This window comes from Lethenteron reissneri, chromosome 30, assembly GCF_015708825.2.
Source record: "Lethenteron reissneri isolate LAM-NWPU_2019-01 chromosome 30, ASM1570882v1, whole genome shotgun sequence".
Taxonomy (NCBI): Eukaryota; Metazoa; Chordata; class Hyperoartia; order Petromyzontiformes; family Petromyzontidae; genus Lethenteron; species Lethenteron reissneri.
In genome coordinates this window covers 8,743,647-8,769,421 of record NC_083808.1, presented here as the reverse complement: position 1 = coordinate 8,769,421, position 25,775 = coordinate 8,743,647, and the positions used below count along the sequence as shown (strand labels likewise).

General features: G+C 42.5%; 1 protein-coding gene across 2 annotated transcripts in view; it reads left to right on the top strand.

The window, feature by feature from the left end:
• The window catches only part of LOC133349495 (mitogen-activated protein kinase 14-like), a 33,279-nt gene continuing 7,504 nt past the window's right edge, over positions 1–25,775 (top strand). The window contains exons 1-11 of one of the 2 annotated variants that reach the window (XM_061562999.1): positions 1–536; positions 6,208–6,337; positions 7,706–7,764; positions 9,707–9,818; positions 10,584–10,613; positions 10,746–10,793; positions 11,548–11,662; positions 12,268–12,339; positions 18,558–18,637; positions 19,772–19,850; positions 22,218–22,391. In XM_061562999.1, the coding sequence (XP_061418983.1) occupies positions 418–536; positions 6,208–6,337; positions 7,706–7,764; positions 9,707–9,818; positions 10,584–10,613; positions 10,746–10,793; positions 11,548–11,662; positions 12,268–12,339; positions 18,558–18,637; positions 19,772–19,850; positions 22,218–22,391 (1,018 nt within the window). In that variant the 5' untranslated portion in view covers positions 1–417. Of the gene's footprint in view, positions 537–6,207; positions 6,338–7,705; positions 7,765–9,706; positions 9,819–10,583; positions 10,614–10,745; positions 10,794–11,547; positions 11,663–12,267; positions 12,340–16,155; positions 16,236–18,557; positions 18,638–19,771; positions 19,851–22,217; positions 22,392–25,775 lie in introns of both variants that reach the window. The other variant, XM_061563000.1, reaches the window with a different exon arrangement.

Genomic DNA, 25,775 nt, shown 5'->3' with positions numbered 1-25,775 from the left:
AGCGGTGGGTGGTGGGTTGGGGTCGGTGCGCTGTGGCTGAGCTGCAGGAGGACGGAGCTCACGCAGCCTATCGATTGATCGATAAATATAAAAAAAAGAAGCAGTTGCCGCGTACCGTAAATAAAGAAGGCGGGAAATTAGCCAGGGCTAATTTGTTGTTTGCCAAGTGCGGTGGTTTAAGTTTTTATTGCTGCGGGTTTCGGGTTTCGAGTGGCCGTGTGGGAGGGTTACGGTTCTAACCCGGCCACGCCGCAGCACCACCACCACCACCGCCTTGTGGCGAACATTAATTAGCAACGCGTTGTCGTCTGCTGCTGTGTGTTGGGGGTAGGGGGTTGCCATCCTTATTAGTTTTTTTTTCATTTTCCCATCTTTAAAAAAAAAAAAATCAAGAAGTCCGTCCTCGCACCCACGACAATGTCTTCGGACGTGAAGGAAGGCTTCTGTCGGCAGGAGTTGAACAAGACCGTGTGGGAGGTGCCGCGCAGATACGTGAACCTCATTTCGGTGGGCTCCGGAGCTTACGGATCGGTGTGGTGAGTGTTGTTATTATTATTAATCATCAATGTTGTTATCATCATCATCGTCGTCGTCAGATTCCATTCCGATGGACGTGTTAGCAGCGGCCCTAATGCACGGCTCTCGTTGACGCGTCGTTGTTGTGGTCACCACCGTTATGATGCGCACGCGTTGCAAGTTGCACTGTACGTGGTGGTGGTGGCGTCTTGGTGGTGGTGGTGGCAGTCTTGGTGGTGGTGGTGGCATCTTGGTGGTGGTGGTGGCATCTTGGTGGTGGTGGTGGCATCTTGGTGGTGGTGGTGGCGTCTTGGTGGTGGTGGTGGCGTCTTGGTGGTGGTGGCATATTGGTGGTGGTGGTGGCGTCTTGGTGGTGGTGGTGGTGGCGTCTTGGTGGTTGGTGGTGGCATCTTGGTGGTGGTGGTGGCGTCTTGGTGGTGGTGGTGGTGGTGGCGTCTTGGTGGTGGTGGTGGCGTCTTGGTGGTGGTGGTGGCGTCTTGGTGGTGGTGGTGGCATCTTGGTGGTGGTGGTGGCATCTTGGTGGTGGTGGTGGCGTCTTGGTGGTGGCGTGGTGGTGGCATCTTGGTGGTGGTGGTGGCATCTTGGTGGTGGTAGCATATTGGTGGTGGTGGCATATTGGTGGTGGCATCTTTATGGTGGTGGTGGAATCTTGGTGGTGGTGGTGGCATCTTGTTGCTGGGCCGCTGTGCGCCACGTGGAGGAGGAGACTTGAAGCCATGCAAGTTTATTTGCAAAAATTGGCACTCGATGCATTTTCTGCTGTTTTCGTAAAATCGAAGTGCCGTTGTGTTTGTGCGAGTACTTTGGGGTTTTTTGGACCGGGCCCTGCCATGAGAATGTGGACAAGTGCTACTTGTTTTTCTGTGTGAAGATGAGCAATCGCACCCACACCCCGTTTGGGCTATGAGTCATGTTTAATTTGACTGGAGCGTATGCAACGTTTAGCTTGCAAAGGGGGACACTTAATCGTGGAAGTATTCATTGAAAAAACTGTTGTGAGTCAGTGTCATTACCTGTCATTAATGCATTGCAGTATTGCAATACAGTACTGGTATTAATATCAGATTGTTCAGCTGTACAGTAGTTCCAAATGTATTGTCGATCACATCATCCACGGGCCAAACTTATTATCATCAACTTTCATTAATTTCATTATTATCATTGCACTACGATTATCAAACTGTTTTGGCGCGTTCCCTATGGTATGGTGCCACAATTCTTTGGCCAAACTGCTGCAAGCAAATGTTTCGAAGTTGTGTAATTGAGGTTCCACGAATGTTCGTACGTAGATAATTAATCTTGTTTTATGTGGGTTTTTTTTTCTTCTGTGCTAATTGAAACACCCGCAAAGTTATGTTGCCAAATAAGTCATTGCATAAAACTAGAGGAAGCCAATGTTCGGCATTTGCCCATGTCATGCCTTTGTTGTTGATCGAATTGTCGAGTTTATTTCACCAGGCGAGAACGCATGTGTCCAGGAGGGTAGTCTCATTTACAAGGGTTACCTGGGAATACATTATATGGCTTGCCATATTACATTAATTACTGTTGCATTACTGTGTCATTGGTTGGCGTCCTGTTCCATCAACTCGCAGTGTTTGGGAGTCGCACCAATGCTTGTGCCTAATGCGGTGCTTTGTTTTGATAACTTCCTGGTGTCCTCACGTCCATATAAACTACTCTCGCGAGCCATACTCTTTGGTTCTTTCGGTAAAGTCACGTAGGTATAAAATGTAAATCACGACGTTTCGGGCGCAACACAAGCGTCCATCATCAGGTGGGGAAAGCATGGTCTGTTGCTGATGCAGACTGTTTTTAAAAGGGTTTAAATGGGTGTTAGCTTAAGGATCATAAAGAATTGGCCGGGGCTAGTGATGTTAATGTGAGATATTAGCATGTTTCTGACTTGTCATAAACCTCATCAAGCATTAATTCTAGATTTGAAGCTTTCGTGACTGCAAGGATTCATATTCTTAGGTTTTTCGGTAAAGTCACGTAGGTAAAACATTAAAATTAATAAAAGTAAAATAAATTATTTTACTTTTATTAATTTTAATGTAGTAAAATAAAATAAATTATTTTACTTTTATTAATTTTAATGTTTTACCTACGTGACTTTACCGAAAAACCTAAGAATACTCATCAAGCATCCTACCCCTCCTCACCCAACCCACACTGACCAGCCGTGACGAAGTTGGGGTCAATCGGCCGTCGTCCACCAGTGGGATGACACGGGATTGGATTTCATTCTTTTATAATGGGTCATAGATTTGCGTTACGTAACTCATTTTTGCGGCGATTGTCTCTTGCCTACATTCAGTAGACCGTCTCATTGCTAGGCAGCCACAGACGTATCTCATCAAACTGCATGAAAGCCATTGTTTGGGATTTTCTCGACTCTTTGTTCATATACAGTGGCATTGTTGCCACTTTTTGTGTCCTTGCACGCGTAAAGTTGCCCATTGTTTTCATTTTTAAACGGCAGGGATAGGCAAATCAGGTACAGAGGGTTCTGACTCTGGCCATCTTTGCACATCAGTCAGCAGATGCACGTGCAAGACACGGGGACAGATTTAAACAAGTGAATGGACTTGCAATATAATCTCACCTGCGTGCACTCGGGACATTTTAATAGGAGCTCTGCTTTTGGCAAATTTATATTTGATTAAGCTTGGCAGTCAACGCTCGTGCCCATGGATTTGGTGGAGGCTGAGATACCAGATGCGTGCAACGCTGGTTACGTTAACACAACGAAGCACATTGTAACAGAACGCCTTTTGTTCCTAGGGAGGTCCACAAAAATGAAAGGCACATGCAGTACAGTACAATAGTGACGATCGTAAAATGAAAGAACGCGCATGTCACCGTGTGTCCAAAATAATTATGGTACATGCACGGAGTGATTGGTGCATACAACATCGGTGATGATGCAAGTGAAGAATGCCTTGCATCGAGCATAATTGAGTGCTCTAGGTAATCTAATCGCTTGAAGATAAAAGGGAGAAATGTTATTGTGCCAAAGCAAGGCTTGATACTGCGGCTTTGGTTTCTGCATTGTTGTGAATGAACGTAGTCAATACTATAATTGAGATAGTTACAGCAGCACTTCATTTGAGATTGCCAGCTGTAAACAAAAACACGTCTCTGACTGCTGAGCCAATGTGCTTTAGCAAAGTGCATTGTTAACATTTAGTCCGCACATGTCCCATTGTCTTGAGTGCATTTTAGCTTCCATTGTATAATACTTGCATATTTGGTAAGGCGAGTACAGTATTGGGTGTTTGTTTGTCAGCACATTTCAGTTTAATTCTGCAACTTGTTTCCATTCTGCGATGAGTGTGCATCACGTGCGTGTTCGTGGCTTTTTGAGCAAGATGGGAGCATTTCATTTCTATTTAGGCCACATAGGGTTTAGGAGCTTTGGGGGGGGGGGTGAGTGAGTAATTTATTCACTTCGTGGCCACCGCTTTGCAATGATTCATTAAGCATATGGGCGACGAGGAATGATGCACTTTTGTCGCGAGAGAGCGCACATGCGCGCGTCTCGTCAACAGCAAACGGGAGAGAGATCTTAAAAGGACAAACGACGTAGTTGTCGTAGCATATGCCCCCACGTTGCAGGGCTTGCGCCCTCCTGTGTTATGTAAATGTGCCGAGCTCGTGGAGTGAACGCTAGCAACAGGAACACACTGTCCTGTCTGCAGCCCCCTCCTCCCCTGTGCGCACGTCCTCCTCCTCCTCCCCCCCAGCTCGTTTCGACTGAAATAACCTTGATGGGGCTGCACAAGTGGCCCTCCGGAAAATGCATTCGTTGGTTATTGCACCGATGCTTTGTGTTTTTTTTAAAGTGGTCCCATTTTTGTGACGTTTCGGAGTTGCCAGCCTTGCTCTGTTGCGTTAGAAGTCTTGGGGGGGGGGCGTGGGGGGCCTCATTGCAAACGACGATGTCAACTCTTAAGCGTTTTTTGGTGTTTTATTTTAGTTCTGTTCCGTGAAATCGTTTGCACAACGTGTCGTGTCATAATTTAGAAACTGCAGAGAACTGTGCAATCCCTCTCCACCATTTCCTAAAGAGCTTGGGGTTTTTTTTCTTCATGTTTATTTAAAACAGCGCGTTACTGTTGTGCGCGCTTGAGGATTGCACAAGGCTCCAACTTTGTATGTACAGTACAGTGGCACTTGGTTGTTGCTGTTACTAATTAAGAGTATATGTTGCATTCTGTGCTGTGTGCAAAGCAGGCGTGGAATATTTATGTCGCAGCCATTCTCAATGTCCTTTTGTGCTTGCCGGGAACACTTCAAGTGCACATTGATTTTACGCATTTGTGGATCAAGATGCATGAACCTGCATCAGAACTTTATTGACTGAATACACAGCTCCCTCTTGACTTGCCATCAAAGTAACTATCTTATCAAATTTGCCCTAAGTTATGCTTAAAGCGGTGCGTTTCTTAAACCTCTCTTTAGCATTGTTTGCATAATGAGTAGCACAGCGAGCTCGTGACGTAATACAGTACAATTATTGACCTTGCTCGGCTTGTATTTGTAAAGTGTTCACGACATTTATCGAGTCAAAACTCTTAGAGTGCACCAACTTCACGCAAACTCAACATTCTAACGTCCTTTTTTTTGTAAATTTTCATCTGCTGGAGTAATTCTTCCTTTGTTGGAAACCACCTGCTCTTCTTGCCTTTTGTAGCTGCAGTTTTCACTTCCACGTGCACTCCGATTTCATCAGTGCTTCTCGCCCCACATTCCACATCCCTTTTGCGCACGGTTACCTCTCAAGGTTGCTGGTGTGTCCACTGGTTTTGTTCCTAAGTTGCCATGCTTTCCAGAATCTTACACTGCCAAAGGCTATTCATTTTTTTTATGAAAGGTTTGTCATCCAATCCATGTTCTGACTATTAGCTCGTTGCCATAACCATAGAATCCAAACATCCCTTGTCATTTTGTAGCGAGTCAACTTCGTTGAAATCTTTCTAAATTGCTTCCGCACTTTACCACCAGTGCACCGATATTAATAGTCTTACAAGTATACTGTTATTTTGAGTACGATTCATCATACGCTTATTTGTTCCTTAATATTGGCTTCTGTTAAGCTGTCTGAAGAGATTTTTGCTTGGCGATTGATTTTCTCATTACTCGTGGTTTTTATTTTAATTCCAAAATCAATTAAATGGTTGGAGATGCTCTTAGACTAATGACTTGAAAGTTTCCCTTGAATTAGTAAATTCCCCAGCTCACGTTGATTGTTTTCTACCACTCTCATTCAATTAGCAGTTGCAGCACCTCTTGTGTTTAGATATACAGCAAGGTGTATACAGCATTGAGAGCATGATATATTAAACACTGTTAATTTGTCATTGACATCACAACGCAGACAACTTAGCCATGCAGCTGACAGAGTTTGCCGAGATGAGATTAGTGCTGGGGTGGTGCAAATGTTCAAGATAACTTGCTCCAGAGCTTAAGCCACTTAACTAGAGTGTGTTTGTGCCCTTGTTCAATACAAATATCACAACTTAGTTACTCAATCGTGGCAACATGTTTTCATTGGATTGAACAAGCTGGAGGACAGGAAGGATGCAATTGAAAAAAGTGCTTTCTCCGGTGCCATTGGAGGCGCGCGTGACGACCGAGACTGCTTTGGTTCCTTTGCCGTGGCAGCTCATCGCTCGACACCAAGACGAGCATGAAGGTGGCTGTGAAGAAGCTCTCGCGGCCTTTCCAGTCGGTCATCCACGCCAAGCGGACGTACCGCGAGCTGCGACTGCTCAAGCACATGAAGCATGAGAACGTGAGCCTTGCTTGCCCGAGAGACGATGGCGTTCACGTCGAGTGGTGGATGTATGAGGACGCCAAATAGTCGCGCGGACCTCAATGAAAGTTTAATTTATTAATATTACTATTTCCAAATGACTCAATGCTATGGATTTGCCGGTTCGTTGTTTCCGAGGCCCCTTGGGTGCGGCGTGCCCAGTCAGGTATTATCTGTCCAGAGTGACCCAGCCCTTCCATTGGATTCCATTATCCTGCGCCTTAAATTGTATTCATTTGAAAGGGTTTAGGAAATATATTTATTTATTTACATAATACATTTGCTGGTGAATGCTTTGTATATTGCGCGTTTTATTTCTTTGCAGATGGGATGCAGGGTTTCAGTAAAAAGCTTGCTTTTTACATGAGATTCTGTGCAAACATTTAAAGAATGTAATGGTTACAAAATATACACACTTTCACTCATTGCTTTTTGACGAAATAATATTGCGTTCGTTATATTTTTCCACAGGACCGCTTTTTTATTTACATTTAAAAAGCAAACGGTTCCTTGCAAGCAAACCACAAGTAATGCTGCCTTGCTATCAGATGTCCTCAGGGCACCTTGATTTGACATTTAGCGCTCAGGCATGTCAATTATCCAAGCGTCAACCTCGAGACGGCTTATCTACCCTGTCCGTTGTTGTTATTCTACAGCCAGACGCTGTCGAGCATTGCGTTGCACAAGGGACGTGTAGTGTGGGATATGCATGTGTGCCCTTTAAAAACAAAACGCCTTCGCTCTGGGCTTCGCTGTAGGATGCGTCGCGTAACAACACTTCCGTGCTGGTTTGCATGGATATGCAATGCACGATTAAAACACATTCCTGTGGAGGGAGCTGGTAGGAACGTTGGGTTGCTCGGTCAACGGCCAGGGTCAAAGGCGGCGTGGTGTATTCCGCAAATATGGCCGACTGTGAGGGCGGGCACAAGCCGGCGTCAGTAGGTTAAACGTTGAGTTTTATAAGGGCACCACGGGGTGACCAGCCCCTCCTCAACCAGCCCCACCCCTCCCACCCCCCACCCAGCCCCACCATCCCCACCCAGCCCCTCCCCTCTCCACCCAGCCCCACCCCTCCCATTTTTGGATGCACGACGGACGGACACAATAATCCCCTGTGTGCTGGTGCAACCAGGAGGTTCTTACCAATAATATATATCCTTTGACGCTCTGGTGGTTGATGAAGGTTCTCTGGTGCTCATGTGTGAACGTTGCCAAAGGGCAAGGGTGCGGCGGCGGTGGTAGAAACGTGTTTATGTTGCGGATGAAAGAACCGTGCCTTGCCTGTCTGCCATTTGGAGTTCTGCTCGTGTGGCAGTAGTGATGCTGCTTTTTATTTTCCTGCAGGTCATTGGTCTAATGGATGTGTTCACCCCAAACTCGTCGCTGGAGGAGTTTGACGACCTGTAAGTGGATGCGAGAGCGAGGGCCGTGACGATTTTAACAAGGCGTTGCGTGAATGTCGCCCCTGCTGACATGCAATAAACTCACATCTGATCAATTGTCCCACCTTGACGTCACACCGTTGTAGCCTGAAAACATTAGAAAACATTGTTTACCTATGGACGTTTGCTTTTTTTCTGCTACAGACAGCTGTGTTTTGGCTTCTGAGCTACAGTTCATGATGATTTCCCTGTATATCTGCTCTGGGGATGCTTGAAACTCAAAAGATATATTGCTTATTTTCCATGCTGCTTTGCAACATAAATAATATTGTCCATAGTATATGTTTACACGTGTTGCTCTATATTTCTTCCCAAAAGATTGTTATCCTAAGAATCTGTAGGTTTGTAAGCTACTTTTAACGTGCGGTCGTGTAGAAGAAATGATCAGCGGCTCATTCTTGCATAGCTAGATTGCAGCTATGCTTGAGCAGGCTGCTCCAAGACCACAACTGTTTAAATGAGTGGATATGAGTAATTAGGCTCTGGTGCTTACTGTAAGCGGCCCGCCAACTTCCATGCCGAGATTCAGACCTTTGCACAAATTTATGTTCTGAGGATGTTCGACTTGGTAATTTTCACCTGCATTTTATTTGTAATATATAAGCATTTTCATAATGCGATTTGAGTAAATTGCATGAATTAGCTTCTATCACGTTGAATCAACACTGCCATTCACATGTCACTGCAACATAATGATCTTCAGTCTTTCGCCCGGTCCAGGTCATTTTAACATTGACTTGACAAATCTAATTTGTATCACATTCAATCCAGCACTGCCATCATCATCATCCGTAGATAAATGTAATATCTCCCGAGTTCTTTACACTAACTGGGTAATTTTATCTTCGTTTTACTTAGTATTTTGTTTCCCAGGCCACCTATTCTTAATCAGTAATTCTCAAATGTTTTGTCTAGCTTAGTACTTCAAACCTTGTTTTTGTCTGCCCCACATAAGCAGTTGCTTATTCACGCATGCAACGCCTGTCCCATCTTTTCGCTGCAAGTGGGTGTGTGCCATCCCTGGCCAGCATGCGTGTTGGCACGTCCCATTTAATGATAGGGGGAGACGCACTGTGTGCCAGACTCCGTAACGTGGCTTCATGGCACGTTCCGTCCTGTGAGGGCTCTACTTTGCCCGTCTCGGTTAACAGCGTACGTCCATAAGTGTGTTGCAGTCAACAAAATTACCGCAGTCTTTCCAAGCCCCTGTTCAAATGGCCCGCTGGTCATTACCTATTTGCGCATCCCTGTCAGTCAGCCTTCAGCCACTTTCTGCATGATATTTACGTTAGGTCTCAATCCATGACCCTTTTGTCCGCATCACAGATGCTGAGTTGGTCCCGTTATAAGAAAATTCAGCACAGCAAAACTGTAGCAAATTCATCACAAACATATGGTATTTGTTGTTTTGCTGTCATACTAAACAAACCCAAAAACCAGGACCGGTGCCGCTGTCCATGAATTTCACAATCTCTAAGAATGTGCAAGTTGGTCAGAACACTCGGTAGAGATAAACATGATGTGAATGGCAGCACATGTGTCAATATAATATCAGCGTCAAAACTGCTGCAAAAATAATCGTCTAGATCAGAAACTGAATACTGACAGTGCATTCAAATGGAAAGATGAAAGTTCCAACTTTACATCAATTTAAATGATAAAAACGGTAAAATTAAATAACGTAAAACGTTTAAGCCTCGTGCTTTTAAAGAAAAGAAAATGTGGTGTGCATACACTGGTACTGGTGGGAATAAAGTGGTCTGGCGTGGTCAGCACCACGTGCCACTCTTATCTTGTAACATTCCAGCCTCAACAGGTGCTGGCTTTTACACTATTTACGGTTGGCAGTCGTCGATTAAAGAGCTTCGGGGATATTTGTCTCTTTTATGCGTGCATTATGTAGGTATCTTGTGACAGATCTGATGGGCGCTGACCTCAACAACATCGTGAAATGTCAGAAACTTACAGATGACCACGTGCAGTTTCTGGTTTATCAGATCCTTCGGGGGCTCAAGGTGCGTTTACAATTACCCACAGGTTTCTCAGTTTAAAATGCCATTATCCTGTTACTTAACAGCTTGTCCTGATGATCTAGCCCAACTTAAGAAGGTTTACTATTAATGCTGTCAATGTTATGATATCCCTTTCATTGCAGTTTCAGCTTTCTCCTGATTGTATTGCACTTCGCAGACCATGCCACATTTTTATCTTTGAAATGTATCTTTTGATCGGCTCATTTCAAGGTTATGTGATTAAATGTTGATACCCCTGGATGTGCCAAAACTTCATGTATCTACCAGAAACCCCCCACGATGTATAAACACTCCTTTGTTAAACACACGAGCACATTATAGGCTGCACACATTAAGTGGACGCAAAGATCATGTTTTAGAAAATGTGTTTGAGATAAGCTGCACTCTTGGAGTTTGTTACTGTTCATGCTCGTTCCAATACAAAGCTGTTCTCTACGTGCCACTTAAAATGCATGCTTTGAGAGTGCAGTCGGCTGTGAAGCTGCTCATTGCTTGTTATCTCATGTGCATCAGTTGAGATTCACATTTTTGGGCGCAGTGCAAAAGAGTCGCTCTAAAGTTACAACACTGAAATAGCACTCTCGACAGAAAGGGTTTCATAGGCTAACTGCCTCGGTGAGATCGTAACAATGCATGATAAGGATCTTGAAAACATGAAGGAACTTAACATTGTAATTTATTTCCCATTATTTTTGTGGCTATTGTTTTAATGGCATTTGTATTGTTCTCCTGTAATCCCCTGTGCAGTACATTCACTCAGCTGGGATCATTCACAGGGTAAATCTTTTATTTATTGCCTCTTTGTTTGTAATTTTTTTTTACATGATTGTATTTTAAAACATGATTGTATTGAACTTTTTATGGGTTAGTCTTGCTGATGTGCAGTATTCTCAATTTTTTCTTTTTCAGGACCTGAAACCCAGCAATTTGGCAGTGAATGAAGACTGTGAGCTAAAAGTATGATTGCTTCTGATGCAAAAAGTCCTGCACGCACATTCCTAGAGAGTTCATACATTTATTGCAGAGTAGGCGGAAGGCTTGTGTTTTTGAAGGCCTCCACCTTACAACAGCAACCTTATGCATATTTAGACAAATGTGTTTTTTTCCCCCCAACCATATAATATAGAAATACCACAACCAATTATTATCCTTCCTTGTCACAATGAGGGCTGCAGTGTATATCTCTGTTTTTTATTTATTAACATGCATGTCTTCAAAACTAGAATAATTGTGCTGAGACATGGAAAAATGCTCGTGGCTGTATAAACAGCCTGTGCATTAATGTATGTAGCTGTTAATGAGCAATTAGTGTGAAGTAGACTCAAATGTCATACAAAAGCTCACTGCAAACAACCTAATCATACTCGGCCAGCCAAATTGTAACTGCACTTAATCATATATCCATTCAAACGTGGCAGATCTGCAGAAAATACACGCACATGTCTCATTGTAAAAGCCCCAAACCCTATCATGAAAATTATATACGTGTAAAAAAAAAAACAGTCTATACTTTACTGCTGTTCTCAAGGTTGAACTCATGACAAATATAAAATTATTTTTACAGTTTTGCATTGCTCAAGCGCATGCGCCACGTTTCCGTTTGACTAATTCTGCATTTTTGCGGAATTTACTGGTCATTAACCCCTTAAACCGTTGCAAGGGCTCAATGTCTGCACACCATTTTCACCCTCCACTCCCGTACCCTTAACAGATCCTTGACTTTGGGCTGGCGCGGCACGCGGACGATGAAATGACGGGCTACGTCGCCACCCGCTGGTACCGTGCGCCCGAGATCATGCTCAACTGGATGCACTACAACCAGACAGGTGCTCGATAAATAAGATGGCTCGGACACCCACGTTCTTGGGAACATGCAGCTCACTTGCCTCGAAATACCAGCAGTTTCACAATGTTTTTCTTCCTATTTGAAGATTGTTTTCTAATTTGCATTTAAAATGACACTGTAATCTGTTCAGTGTATTGTTTTGCGATGCAGTTTTGGGGGAATATGGTTAATTTGTAGCTGCATTCTTGACAAAAAATTCAGCCTGCTTTAATTTGTAAGTATATTTGACGATCTTGATGTTACTAATGTGGTACATTTCTGATGGCATAATAATTAACGTCCTTGTGACCCAATGGCAAACTTAGAGTTGTGCTTTAAAGAGGATGAAGTTTACTCATGCTAGGTGTAGTTGGAAGCTCAAAAAGCTACATTTTCTTCCTGATCGAGTACTGAACCAGCACCGCTGGGGATCCTCGAATTGAATTTCACGCTCCAAACTATTATTCAACAGGTCTCTTTTGTTACTGCCTGTTTTGTGTTTTGGACATACAGGACTATCAGAATATTGTTAATTAAGTTTATGAACATTCTATCCTCATCCAACATGCCAACGGTTGTTAAATGCTTCTATTTGCTCTGTTCCAGTCGACATTTGGTCTGTGGGCTGCATCATGGCTGAATTATTGACGGGAAGGACGCTCTTCCCTGGCACAGATCGTATCCTTTTTGGTGATTGGTGACAGCTTAAATTTTAAACGCATTCATCTACGCTGGTAAGGTATGGGTGTTTTATGTCGGTAGAGCTTTTCAATTGGAAATTTCTATTGAAGGTAGCTGAAATGGACTTTTATTACATAAAATAAAGATTTCAGTTACTACTGAAATTCTAACAGGATTAAAACGTAGTTTTTTACATTCTTTGGTATGTTGTGAACTTTATTTTTACATGTACAACCTTGAGAGCGTTGCTAACGTAGGAACTGTTTTACATGTTTTATGCTTGTGTAATTTTTATTATTGTATTTTGGGCTGTGATACGCACATTCTTGTGAATGGTGATGACATCACGTGAAATTTATGCAGCACGTTAAAGCAGATGGTATCGTTATGGTGATTTCCAAGAATATATCTGGCTAGTTGTAAGCATTGAACCACAGAATATGCAGCTATCTAGCACTGCTCGTATCGTTTGTTTTTGAGCCATAGGCATTGTCATTGTGCATACTTTCCACACAACTTCCTGTGGCTCACTCTTTTTTTATTCTAATTCAAACGGGTGGAACCATTGTGCCAAGGGAGGAATTACCCTTAAACTCTTTGCAATTGGCACCATGACTCATCCCTATGTCTTGGAGGGGAATATCTGAACATGACTCACATGTTGACAGTCATCCTACTGAGCCACTGTGGAGACGGGGGTCATTTGACTGTCTTGAAAAAGGTAATATGAAACTTTGGGAATTCTTTGGGTCGCCTTACTTTGTGTACATTCATCCATTAGTCTTGTGAGACACGTGCTTCATAAAAGGTTTTGTAACAGTCATAACTTTCCAGCAGTATGCCTTGCCCAGTTGAGGTTAGAAATGTGTAACCAATCAAACTTCCTTCGGCATTTATTTCATATTTGTGGTTGTGATGGAAAAAAAAAGGCAAGCGAGGGTGGTGAGGCTTGGGCGTCGGTTATGTTGCAAAATGTGACCGGGAGGCATTCATTGAACAGAAAATGAACAGCGAACACTATTCGAGAAAGATGATGCCGTTTTTTTTTTTTCTATACTGAATGATTAACAGTTTTTCATTTAACTTTCCCCACTGGAAAGAGCCACGATTTTATTACCAACCTAAACACTAGTGGTTTTTACTTGTGCGTGTATTTCTCTGCGTGAGTGTTTACGATTGTATTTCACTGGGAACCTTCATAATTTACAGTACGTGAATGCTGGCGATGGAAATTAAAACAGTCTTGTAAATTTAAGGGATTTATCAACAACACATTGTAGAAGATGGCAAAAGTTATATTCGTTAATTAATTCTTGTAGATTTATTATTGCAATTTATAGACCTGTCTGAATATTTTGAGCATTATCTCTTTGCACGTGTGGAATATGTGCTGCTGTTGACTTCCACAAGCAACACAATCCCCAACAGGGAGTTTACCACACCTTTTAAAAATAATCTTGAAACGCCCTGAGCAGTTCGTGTGTAAACAAAGTAAAAAAAAATTGTAACAATAATACCGGTATGTGTAATAGCAGAAGTCGTTGCAAGTGTAAGTTGGTGGTGGAAAGAATGCGGCTAAATTCTATGTAGGTCACCGGTCGTTTTCAATTTCATCTCGTTATGAAGAGCAAGCACGGAACGAGGGATGATGATGCTTGACAGGCCGCATAGTGCCGGACTGCTGTGTTGATGTGTTTTATTGCATGAATGGGTTTGAATTTGTGAGGTTGGTTTCTCCAATGTGCAATGTCATTGTGACCCAATTTTTCATGGCGTCCCATGCCCTGCTGTGTTGTGTTTGCCAGAGGGAGAGCATTGAGCAGCTACAGGAATCGTTATTAAAAGATAATTATCTCTTTGATATGAGATTACATCATCTATGATTTATCCACTGCTGGATGAAGGCCTCCCTAGGTTATTGCCCTTCCTTCATGGTCCTGCGATGCCACAATCTATTTAGCTCCCGTGTATGAACTGATCTTATCGATTCATCTCCACGTGGTAATCCTCTTGAGCATTCCTTCGTTAGGCTGCCATTCATTCACCAGTTTTGTCCATCTGCTGTCATCCCACTTGGCAATATATTCTTAACAAACTCCCTTTTCATAACAGTCAATATGATCTGTCTATGTGTTTCTTGTTATGTCTCTCGGTGTAATTTCCAGCATGCATCTCTCCATGCTACTTTATGTAGTTTTCAGGTTTTGTCCTATGTTCAGAGTCCACATTTTTATTCGCAGATAATATTCATTGATGGAAAAACTTTTTCTTTAACCACATTGGCATATTGCTTTTCATTATCACATCTTTTTTTTCAAAAGCACCCAATCCTGATCTCGCTGGCCTCTTTATGTAATTATTTCTATATCAGTCTGCCTTCAATATATTGTAAATCTTTACTTTAATGCTTACTTTAGAAAAGACCATGTGCTTTGGTAAACGTTCATAAAAATTACCAGGAATCAACCTGTGATGTGAAAAAAATGTGCGGCTATGAAAATGCTGACCTCTGGGGCACGTGAATTGCTTCATCTGTGTTCAAAACGTAGCCTGTGGAGTGATGTTCCTTGTAAGTGTGTTAAAAAGAGAAACTTAGACAACAAGTAAAATCCTTGTCGTGTCTTTGTTGGGAGTTGCATCATCATCAGGTAAGCCGGGTACAGTGGCACACGTCTTTCATCCAGAACTTTGGAGGAAAACAAGTTGGGGGGGAAAAATTAAAATCGTGCATACTTGTGGATTATGTGGCTTTCCAATGTGCGTTTTGTTCTCATATTGAAATAGCAGTACAGAAGCCAATGATGGGTTGATATGCGGGGGAGAAACATTTTGTTGGTGTCTCCAAGTTTTAGGCAACTCTTGGATCAATTTGCCCATTTTTATAAAGTGCAAGTTCTTAATAACGACACTACATTATACTGACATTTTGTTTATTTTGGATTATCTTTATGAGTTATAGTGCCCCCCCCCCTGACCCCCTTTGCAGATGGACAGACAGGGCTAACTCATAAAGCGTTTAACCTTAGTATGAAATAATACTGGTAGGAACCACTTGGTTCCACCAGCCCACAGGGGATTATTGTGTTAGTCCGTCGTGCATACAAAAATGGGAGGGGTGGGGAGGGGCTGGGTGGGGAGGGTGGGGAGGGGCTGGGTGGGGAGGGTGGGGAGGGGCTGGGTGGGGAGGGTGGGGAGGGGCTGGGTGGGGAGGGTGGGAGGGGTGGGGCTGGGTGGGGAGGGGCTGGTCACCCCGTGGTGCCCTTATAAAACTCAACGTTTAACCTGCTCACGCCGGCTTGTGCCCGCCCTCACAGTCAGGCATATTTGCGGAATACACCACGCCGCCGTTGACCCTGGCCATTGACCGAGCAACCCAACGTTCCTACCAGCTCCCTTCGCAGGAATGTGTTTAAAAAGGGTTTGCAGATCACATAAATGATGGTACAACAAGGGGTTGTGTGCTATCCCCTCTTATTTGTATGTTTCTCCAAGCACTCCAGTTTCCTCCAACATGGAAAACACAATCTTTAAAAAAAGACTTCACCAAACGACCCTCTTGACAGAGTCTTGATATTTAGTCTGGAGTTCCTGGATTAAAACATTTTAAAGGTAAAGAGGTAAAAGTGCCCTGCTGTCAGCTGGGTGACCTCTGGTGGTGGGAGCGCATATTGTTCTGCAATGGGAATCACTCGTGCGATTTGACACGTGTCAGTGGCAAAAGAACAAAGCAACTGGAGGATTCGTAGCAGCTGGAGGAAGACTCCAGGCAGAGCTCTCTCCGAGTCTTCCTTCACGCTGCTCAACCCACACTAGACATCGATCAGCTCAAGCTCATTATGCAGCTGGTCGGCACTCCATCCCCGGGGCTGATGCAGAAAATCTCGTCCGAGTCTGTGAGTGGGCCTTTTCTGGCAGCATCGGGCATCCGTTTGAATAGTTTCTTGCTGCGGATGTATTGATGTTGAGAACAAAAAATCAATCCAGGGTGTCACGTTGCATGGTCTATTAGCATTTGCTAGCTGCTTTTTGGGTAAGCTTGTTATGTTAAGCAAGCAGCGCTGAGTACATGTTAGAATAACACTATAAGCAGTCTTATTCTTGCAGATACACTAAGTATAGGTGTCCACAGGTATATAACACGACTTGTGCTCAAATGCACATACCTTTGACCTGCTTGTATCTAGCAATACAAGTGGATAGGCAAACATACCAACAGAGGCCCACCGTGGCTGGGCAATGAATGGCACCGGGTTTGGCCGCCTTCCCGCTTGTCTGTGGTTTCCATTTGTCGCGGTGTGAAAACACTGTAACAAATTTTTAGTTCCTTAGTAGTAAGTGTTATTTCCCAATTGCTTATGCCTCAAAAGTATAGAAAATGGCTATTATTCCCCACAAACTTTTATTTTGTGACCAGGACAGTGATATTTAGAAATTTACCTATTTTATAGAACATTCCAGATCGATTCAGTGCTGAGTAAACTTGGAGTAACTTCTAGAACATTCTATAACTTTCCAGTAATATAAATAGTAGTGTAAATACGGGAGCCTTAAGCCCAGAACTTTATTTCCAGCTGCCTAAGTGGATACATATCTGCATTTTTCTGAGATGGCATCAAGAGGCCGCAAGCATCCGGCAGACACATTTTGCTATGTCTGCAGCCAATTTATCAAGACGAGCTAAAAAGTACTCTGTGGAAGCATCTGCTAAGATGTGTGAGGACTACAAGGCGTATTTCGGCATGCCTGTCGGGGATCAAAAACCCTGGGCACCTCATTTCACCTGCGAGCATTGCAAAATAACTTTGGATAGTAAGATGGACAATTGTTGCTCGGAATTTAATGTTATAAAATTTGTTAATTTTTAAAATTGTAAAAGTTTTTAATAAAAAAAATGGTTTATAATTTTCAATGTTATTGACAAAATATATCATATATGAAAAATGTTGCAAGAATCACTTACACATTACGATGGTACAGAGGGGAAAAGAGAGCTATGAAGTTCGCTATCCCAAGAATTTGGCATGAAACCCCCACTGACCAGTCAAGCAACTGCTACTTCTGCATGGTGGACCCTTCCAAACGTCGTACTGGCAATAATGCATATAATAGCCATTTTCTATACTTTTTAGGCATAAGCAATTATGAAATAACACTACCCAAGAACAAAAATTGTGTTTACATAGTGAAATCTGTGCACGTTACAAATTCTACACCGTTTTGAGATGCAATATTCACGAAGAAAGCTGGATAAAAATACAAAAATTTCTTGCAAACACCTGCATGCATGCATATGTTTGCAAATATAAGATCGCTTGTAGTAAAGTCATAATCATTATTGATATAATACAAGCACTCGTACTTGCTGACACCTACACGGGTAGTGTATAATTATATATATATATATGTTTTTGAGCTATATCTTGTACATATATGTATATTATGGCATTCTATCAAAACACTTAAGTTATAATTTCTGGTTCTTGTCCGTTCGATGTTGATTCCGAGAAGATGCTGATTTGCATGTGAAAAATCTTTGTGTGCAAGCTTAACAGAATGGCTGTGTTGGACCGACGCATTCTTGCCGTGTTGAGAGTGTGCACATTTCGCATAGCCAATTTTCACTCTGTGAAAATGATCAATGATCTTTACTGGATGTTGCTATTTGTTTCTTCAACCAATCCAATTTTATGTTCTCTCGCACAATGATCAATCCATTTTGATTGCCACTCATTTCATATTACAGTGCTACATTCAGAAACATAATGATCCCAGCATCCAGTTTTTTCCAAACGTTCGCGGCTGTAATGATTTCCAGTCAAAGATACTTTTAAAAGCATTTGAAATCGACTGGTTTTCATAGAACACCCTTACTGGCACCTTTTGTTCCTTATTTCTGCATTGAAACTGAAGATCCATATCTTCTGCCAAGTTGGAGAGTGCACTGAATAGGCTAGACACCTGTGCATCCTCGGTATTGTGACTGTGACTTGCGCATATAAGAGCAGTACCTGTGCGTCTTGAAATGGCAGCAGATGCGCATTTGATTTCACATTTCAATGAGAATGGCTTTTTTTGTAACACGTGGCTTCATTAATCTGTAATTTAAACCACTACGCATCGAATCGTTCATAATCTCCACCGATGCCGCCGTGTGTGTCACTTGGTTTTATGGCTCCTTAACACTTCCCCCCCCTTCCCCTCCACGCGTGGCCTAGACATTAACCAGCTGGTAAAAATCCTGCAGCTCACGGGCACCCCACCCCAGTATCTGATTGACCGCATGCAGAGCAAAGAGGTGAGGATGTCCCCCTACTGTCCAACATGAGCACCGGCGCCTTCGGGAAGAATAATAATACGGCCAGTGACTCATCTTCTTGGTTCTTTCGGTAAAGTCACGTAGAATGTAAATAATAAAATAATGAAAATAAAACATAATAAACTAATTCTCACGACGTTTCGGCCACAACGCAAGCAGCCGTCCTCAGGTGGTGAACAGGTCTGTCGAGGAGACAGAGTCTGAATGAAATAAGACTCTGTCTCCTTGACAGACCTGTTTATTATTTTATTATTTCCATTCTACGTGACTTTACCGAAAGAACCAAGAAGATGAATCCCTGCAGTTACGAAAGCTTTAAATCGAAATTTAACGGCCAGTGACTGTTTTGACGCTCTCATCTGCGTCTAGACAAGCAGGTGAAGTGATATGCTGTCCATGTCATTTAAACCTTTTCATTTTATGAATTATTGTTATGCTGGCTATCACCTATGGCCATATCTCCCAGAGAGCTAATCTCTTGTCAGATTTCAGAAGCTAAGAAGGGTCGAGGGCCAGATTGGCCTTTGGATTGGTGACCCCAGTGCACATAACAGTCCGCAGGGCTACGTTGTGGGCAGCATAGGGCAGTTCGGCAAAACCCATTATCCTGTTCTAAACTACCACGTTCATGCTGCCCGCCTTCTCTAACCCGTACTGACAGCGGGATGAAGTACTGATCAATTAACCCCATCGACCGGCGTTGCGCGAGGAGGCCCTCATCCAGTAGTGGACTGAGAACATATCTATGTATGTATATACCTGCTACATGCTTCAGTTGTGAGCAGAGCTAGCTTTTAGCATTGGTGGCAAGTGGTGTTTTACTTAGGATTAAATATTTCTCCCATGTTTTACTCTCATGCTCTTTGCCAATTATATTAAAACGGATGTGGATGTAGCCATAAGTCTTAATTTACAGCTTGCTCTCATGGAATCAAAATATTGTGGTTGATGACAAATCAAAGCACTAAAATCATTACTTAAGATTAACATGCACTTGCATGACAACTAACATTTTCATATTCCCATTCCTTGCTCTTTCGTTTGCCCCCCCCCCCCCCCCTCTTGATGTGAATTTCTGCTTAGAGGGAGCCATTTGTCTTTTTCTTGTTTCAGGCCAGAAACTACATCCAGTCTTTGCCTTACACGCAAAAAAGGGACTTCAAGGATGTGTTCCTGGGAGCCAACCCACTCGGTGGGTGTTCACCACTAATCCTGGGGAAGCAAACCTAACTCACGAGACCACATGTTCTTCAGTAATTGGCTTATTCAGCTCATAGAGCAAGGGTTCATCAACTGCATTGTCTGGCAGGTCACGTTATAAAAAATGTAATTTTGTGCTGTGAGACCATGTGACGTTCTGCCGTCACAAACATGCGTTTAGACTATTTGGTTGCTATACATTTCCACATGACAAGCTACTTTAATGAACTATCATTTGTGACCAGGTCACTTCTCAAAAAGAGCTAGAAAGCTCCGTGTGCCTTGGTAAACTAATACATAGTTTATAGTTGTATAACATCTGTGTGAGATCACTAATCTATAACTCTAGTCTCCAGGTCTCCTATCTCTTGTAGGTCTCTCCTTCATCTCACAAATATTTATAGTGTTAATGGTGGTAATGTTATTGCTACTAACTGCTGATGAAGTTCAAGACTTTGCGAATGTAATTACACGATTCTTGAGGTAGTTAGATCACAGCGCTGAGTTGGGACCGCTGAGGTCCTGAGTTAGAATTGAGATAGCCGCCCGCGATTGAAATGGGTTCTAAAGTGTTGCAAGTTTATGGTCTCGGCCCAGTCACCCATGATAACATGAAAAACTATATCGGTTTATAATAATAGGGTTTTTCCCCTTTTTTCTGGCAACAAAACTGAAACCTTTTTACAAGGATTCATATCTGCATTAACCACAATACTTGCAGTCAAATGCAAACAAAAAACACACTGATAATATATGCATTGTCCTTGAAACTGATTGGTCCACACCAAGGGACGGCTTTCTTTTGAGCCTCGACCCAATTGTTGCTCGACCAGATGACGCCAAAAGGCGTACAGCTCAAAGACAACAATGCACTATCAAAGTAATGAGGGCTCGGGGTGAGCATCTACATCATTGGACCTCCTTTGCCAGTACCAAAATATAATAATAGGGGAAAAACCCTATTATATTTTGGTACTGGCAAAGGAGGTCCAATGATATATCGGTTTATCTTGCAATTAACATCGAAGTCATATGGCAGAGCGCGTGGTGAAATGTTGCCCTCTACTGTTGAACAGGTCACCTTTGAAAGCTGCTTCTGTGGACCTTCCTAATGCAAACGTTTGCACTCCATTGCAAGAGATCCGAATGGATACTTTGTCTCATGACATGATGATGGACTAATAGGGCTAAAATTGGAGTAACATGACACTTTTCTCAATAGATGTATTCCTACAATGCATGCATCAACGTTAGTGTGTAAATATGAATGCTTTCCGATTCATATTTGGTTATACAAATGATACCACGATACATTGCGTAGATTGATAACAGCATTACGACAATTTTATTTATGAAGCATCCAAATACAACCATTCATTAAGATGCTGATTTGAGATAAACGTTGAAATACGGTGCAGCTGAGCCAGGGTAAAGGGAGATTGGCCTGCACCACGGCGTTGCCCCGAGTTGAGCCCAAAGCAGGTGCCAGGAGTTGGGGATCACCGAGGAGGAATCCGTTGAGTGCTGGTGCTGACGGAGTCCGGAAGGGACAATTAAACAGTTGATCCCAAACAGTAAATTGAAGGCATTGGGCATGTAAATGTGCATCGCTTAATGGATTAAAATGTTTTCTTGGAATCGATACTTGCCCAAGCATATGGGAATCAATTTATGATTCGATTAATCTAAACCCTGCAGCCACTAGAGGCATTTAATTCCCCACAATGGCAAAAAAAATATTAATCATATCGTGCCCCCAAACTGTGACTATTGGGGGAGTTAGTTAATCTCTGCATATATTCAGAGATTCACCCCCTTTGACTCAATAAGCGTTCACTTTGTCTCCATTTCATGATCAATACTTTAGTCTTTATTTTACAATATTTGAATTATCTTCTCCATTGTACAGTTTTGTTCGCTTAATTAGCCTGAATGTAACATTACAATTTGCATAAATACTAAACGAGCAATTCTTCACACAATCAGATGCATGTATCATGAGCATTACACTTTACTTCAACAATAAATCTAAACAGCATTTACATGTTTATTAAACCAAGTCCTAAGTGGATGCTGGCTAAATCATCCATCCACTGAAGGTGCATCGCTTAGTGCGGAGAAAAAACAACTAGTTCATCTACGAATCGAAGCATCACCCTGAACCTTGCAACGGATGCATTCTTTTATGGCCCATGATGTAAGTGAAATTTGTCGAATTGACCATGTACGTAAGTTGAACTTCTTTCATACCGTATGTAGCTAACCGCGCTCATCGCAGGTGATATCAATGATCATGCAGCACAAAGCACGCTGCTATTGGGGTTTCTCTTACCTCGTGTCTCTCACGTGGCCCCTGCAGTGGTGGACCTGCTGGAGCGCATGCTGGTGCTGGACACGGACCAGCGCATCACGGCGGCGGAGGCCCTCGTGCACCAGTACTTTGCTCAGTACCACGACCCCGACGACGAGCCCGAGGCCGAGCCATACGACCAGTCCTTCGAGAACCAGGAGTTTCCCGTAGAGGAGTGGCGGAGTAAGTGATCGCGCCCCCCCCCCCCCCGACCTACTGCACCCCTGCTGTACCTCCCTACCAGCGTATTCTTTTGTTTACAGATTTCGTTTTTCAGTTTTTCCCTTCAATTATAATACAGCTGTACGATTGGTGTCCTGATGTATGACAAAGATATTAATTCAGCTATCGGTGTATCAGCCACTGTCAAATAACAGCCTCCAGAATTTTGTCAAAGAACAATTTCAGAAGTCCCTTTTTAATCAACTTCTTCAGCAACACTTGGGGTACACATCTACCCTGCAGGTGAATTAAACATCGTTTACTTTTAAATTCTCAGAATTAGGAATAAGCCAAATCAAGTGAAATACATAAATCAATATCTATTACGTAGGCATTGGTGATGGAGCTGACACCATAAACTTGCTACACTTGAGAAGTCTGTTTAATCACATGCTTGCCCGAATTTGAATCTTAGTGGTGCTGGGGACTTAAGTTTTTAGCTGGCAAGCGTCAATGAGGAGGCTCGGTGGGACTTTGTAGAAAGACTGGTAGAGGAGATTGGAAATATCCTCTACCTAAGGCAGCCTCGTACAATGTTTATATAGGGACATTTCTTAATGAAGCTGCATTATGAAGTTTTATTGAAAAGGTGCATTGAGAACAAGACATGTAAAGAGTTTCAAGAATGTTCATAAACGAGCCCAAGCGATACATTTTAGCGCACTATATATGTTCTTCTTTCGCACCGTACGTAGCCAACCGTGCTAATCGGAGGTGCCATTGAGCATGCACTCCTAAAGAGTCTGGGAGTGCACACTTAGGTTTTGTTGAGCATGTGTGCCTGGACGTGCGTGACTGGAAGCTAACACGGCCCACAAGAGGGCAGTACATACCAGCCTGTGCGTAAAACACCAAACAGTGCTGTTAATCAAGAGTCCTTGCCATGTAAGCAGTAGTTTAATGGTGCAGTCAGTCTGCTTACTTGCCTATTTTTGCGTGCATTTGTACTGCCTTGTAGCTTTCTTCACTATGCAGAACTGCATGTGCAGAGAAACGTATTACTCCTAAATTGGCATTTAGAAATGAGAGGAACATCTTGACCTAATAATTTTTAAAATTATGGTGAAAACTCATTTTGTCGATGACGGTTTGTAAAGGCTATTAGTCCATTTTGTGTTTGTCCACGGCGTTTAAAGCAACATCTCAGGTAAGATCGATGTATTTCTTTTTTACTTTTTACCAGATGTGCAAAAAATAGTCTGCACAGAAATGGGACTTTTTTTTTTACTTTGCCACTGAATTGATAGGACACGGTTCTATAAGCAAAATGTTCCTTTTTGCGCCCCCTCTGGGATTTGCCCCGGATTGACCATGACTTTGAATGGGGAAGAAAATGTTAAAGTGAGTCACCATGTTTAAGGGCACAACATCAAAAATAGAAATGTGGGTGCATATCCGACTGGCCACAAATGAGTAATAACTACAAAACACCACGTGTCAGCACAGACAGCTGTGTAGCCTGTGGCAGTAAAATTCAGTTAAGATTTGAAAGTTTTCATCCATTTAAGGGAGGAGGTTATGCCTTGAGTGCTTTTACAGGTTTTCCTCACTTTAAGGCGTAAATGTGTTACGAAAAAGGGCGCCCAAAGCGGTTACTATTTTAACTATTTTAATTTTACCAGGTAAGGCGACCTGGCCACAAATGGTAGCTCAATGAAGTGGCTTATCTTGTGGAAATGTATAGCAGCCAAATACTATGAACTAAATGTGGAGGAAAAAACTGGAGAACCCGGAGAAAAATGCACACGACTACAGGGAGAACATGCAAACTCCATATACAGGCATCAGGGTTGGGATCAAACACACAACTTCCTGTATACCAGGCAAGATAGTTACCATCTTCGCCACCGCGGCCCCTTCGCATCTCTGCCACGAAGCGAAACCGCACGAGACGGCTGCCTGCCAAGTAGCACATGCAGTACAAACAATTTCATGCGTCCAACCGCATACGTGTGAATTTAAACCGCATGTAGCATATGTTGAGGAGAAATTGGTTCGCCGAATAAATGCAAAATCGCACAAACTGAAACCGCATAAAGCAAGGGAAACCTGCATTTTTAGATTATTCTGAAGACATTTAGATTTTGTGTTACACTTGCTGGATTCAATTCACTTGAATGTTGTCCTTGATTTAACCCTTCGATGCAAGGGAGCAGAGATGAGAAAATGATTTTCAAACTTTTTTTGGAGAGAGGAATGAAAAACATCTACGGTAATCGTTTCAAGCCAACAGGGACATGAATATAATGAACACATTTTTCAAAAAGGAGTTTTAGATTCAGATGCAAGAGACCAAATTAAGAAATTAGATTGCCTTGATTCACATGGGGAAAGCCACATAATGCCAAAGATGTATCTGTCTTCAGAATATTCAACACATGAAGTCACAGGCTTGTGCAATTCAAGTTAGATTTCAACATAGCCAGTGAGAGCATAAAGTTTATCTGCCAAAGTAAGATGCATTCTGACCACAAGTATTGTGGTTAATGCAGACATGATTCCTTCTAAAAGGTGTTTTTTTGTTGCTAGAAAAAAGGGGAAAAAACCTATTCTCATATTTTGGTACTGGCAAAGGAGGTCCCATGATGTAGATGCTCATCCAGAGCTCTCATTACTCTGATAGTGCATTGTCTTTGTGCTGTACGCCTTTTGGCATCCTCTGGTCTAACACCGTGTGAGATGAGGCTCAAAAGAAAGCTGTCTCTGGTGTGGACCCATAGGTTTCAAAGACAATACATATATTAACAGAATGTTTTTTTGCAGTCTGACCACAAGTATTGTGGTTAATGCAGATTCCTTGTAAAAGGTGTTTTTTTGTTGCGAGAAAAAAGGGGAAAAAAACCTATTCCCAAAAGTAAGATTGTTAATGTAAAAAAAATCCAGTTCATGAGATAAGATAATTATAGACTGATTATTCTATGGTTCTTTCTTAAGTCACGTAAATAGAAAAAATAATAACAATAAAATAAATTTTTTAAATAAAGTGAATAAAAAAATTAACCCGTAAAAACTAAGTTTTTCACTATAAATCCTTTATATGCATGGCATCGGTTTCATTTTATTATTCATTTTTGTTTTTCTTGAGTAAGCAAGCAAGCAAGTGAAGTTAATATAAAGGATTTAAAAATTAAAGATCACCTCTTGACATGCCCCGTATATTCCCGAGGGCACTAGCGTTGACCCGTTTTACCACTTTCAAGAACCTGGCGGCTTCAATGTAACTGCTCTATAAATAGTCTCCACTGTACAGCGTGGGGGCAGGGATTTCATGCCATGTGGTTAGTCAACATTTGCGTCATCATGAAACGGGCGGCTAGAGTCCTCTCGTCCTCTGGCTTGAGATGG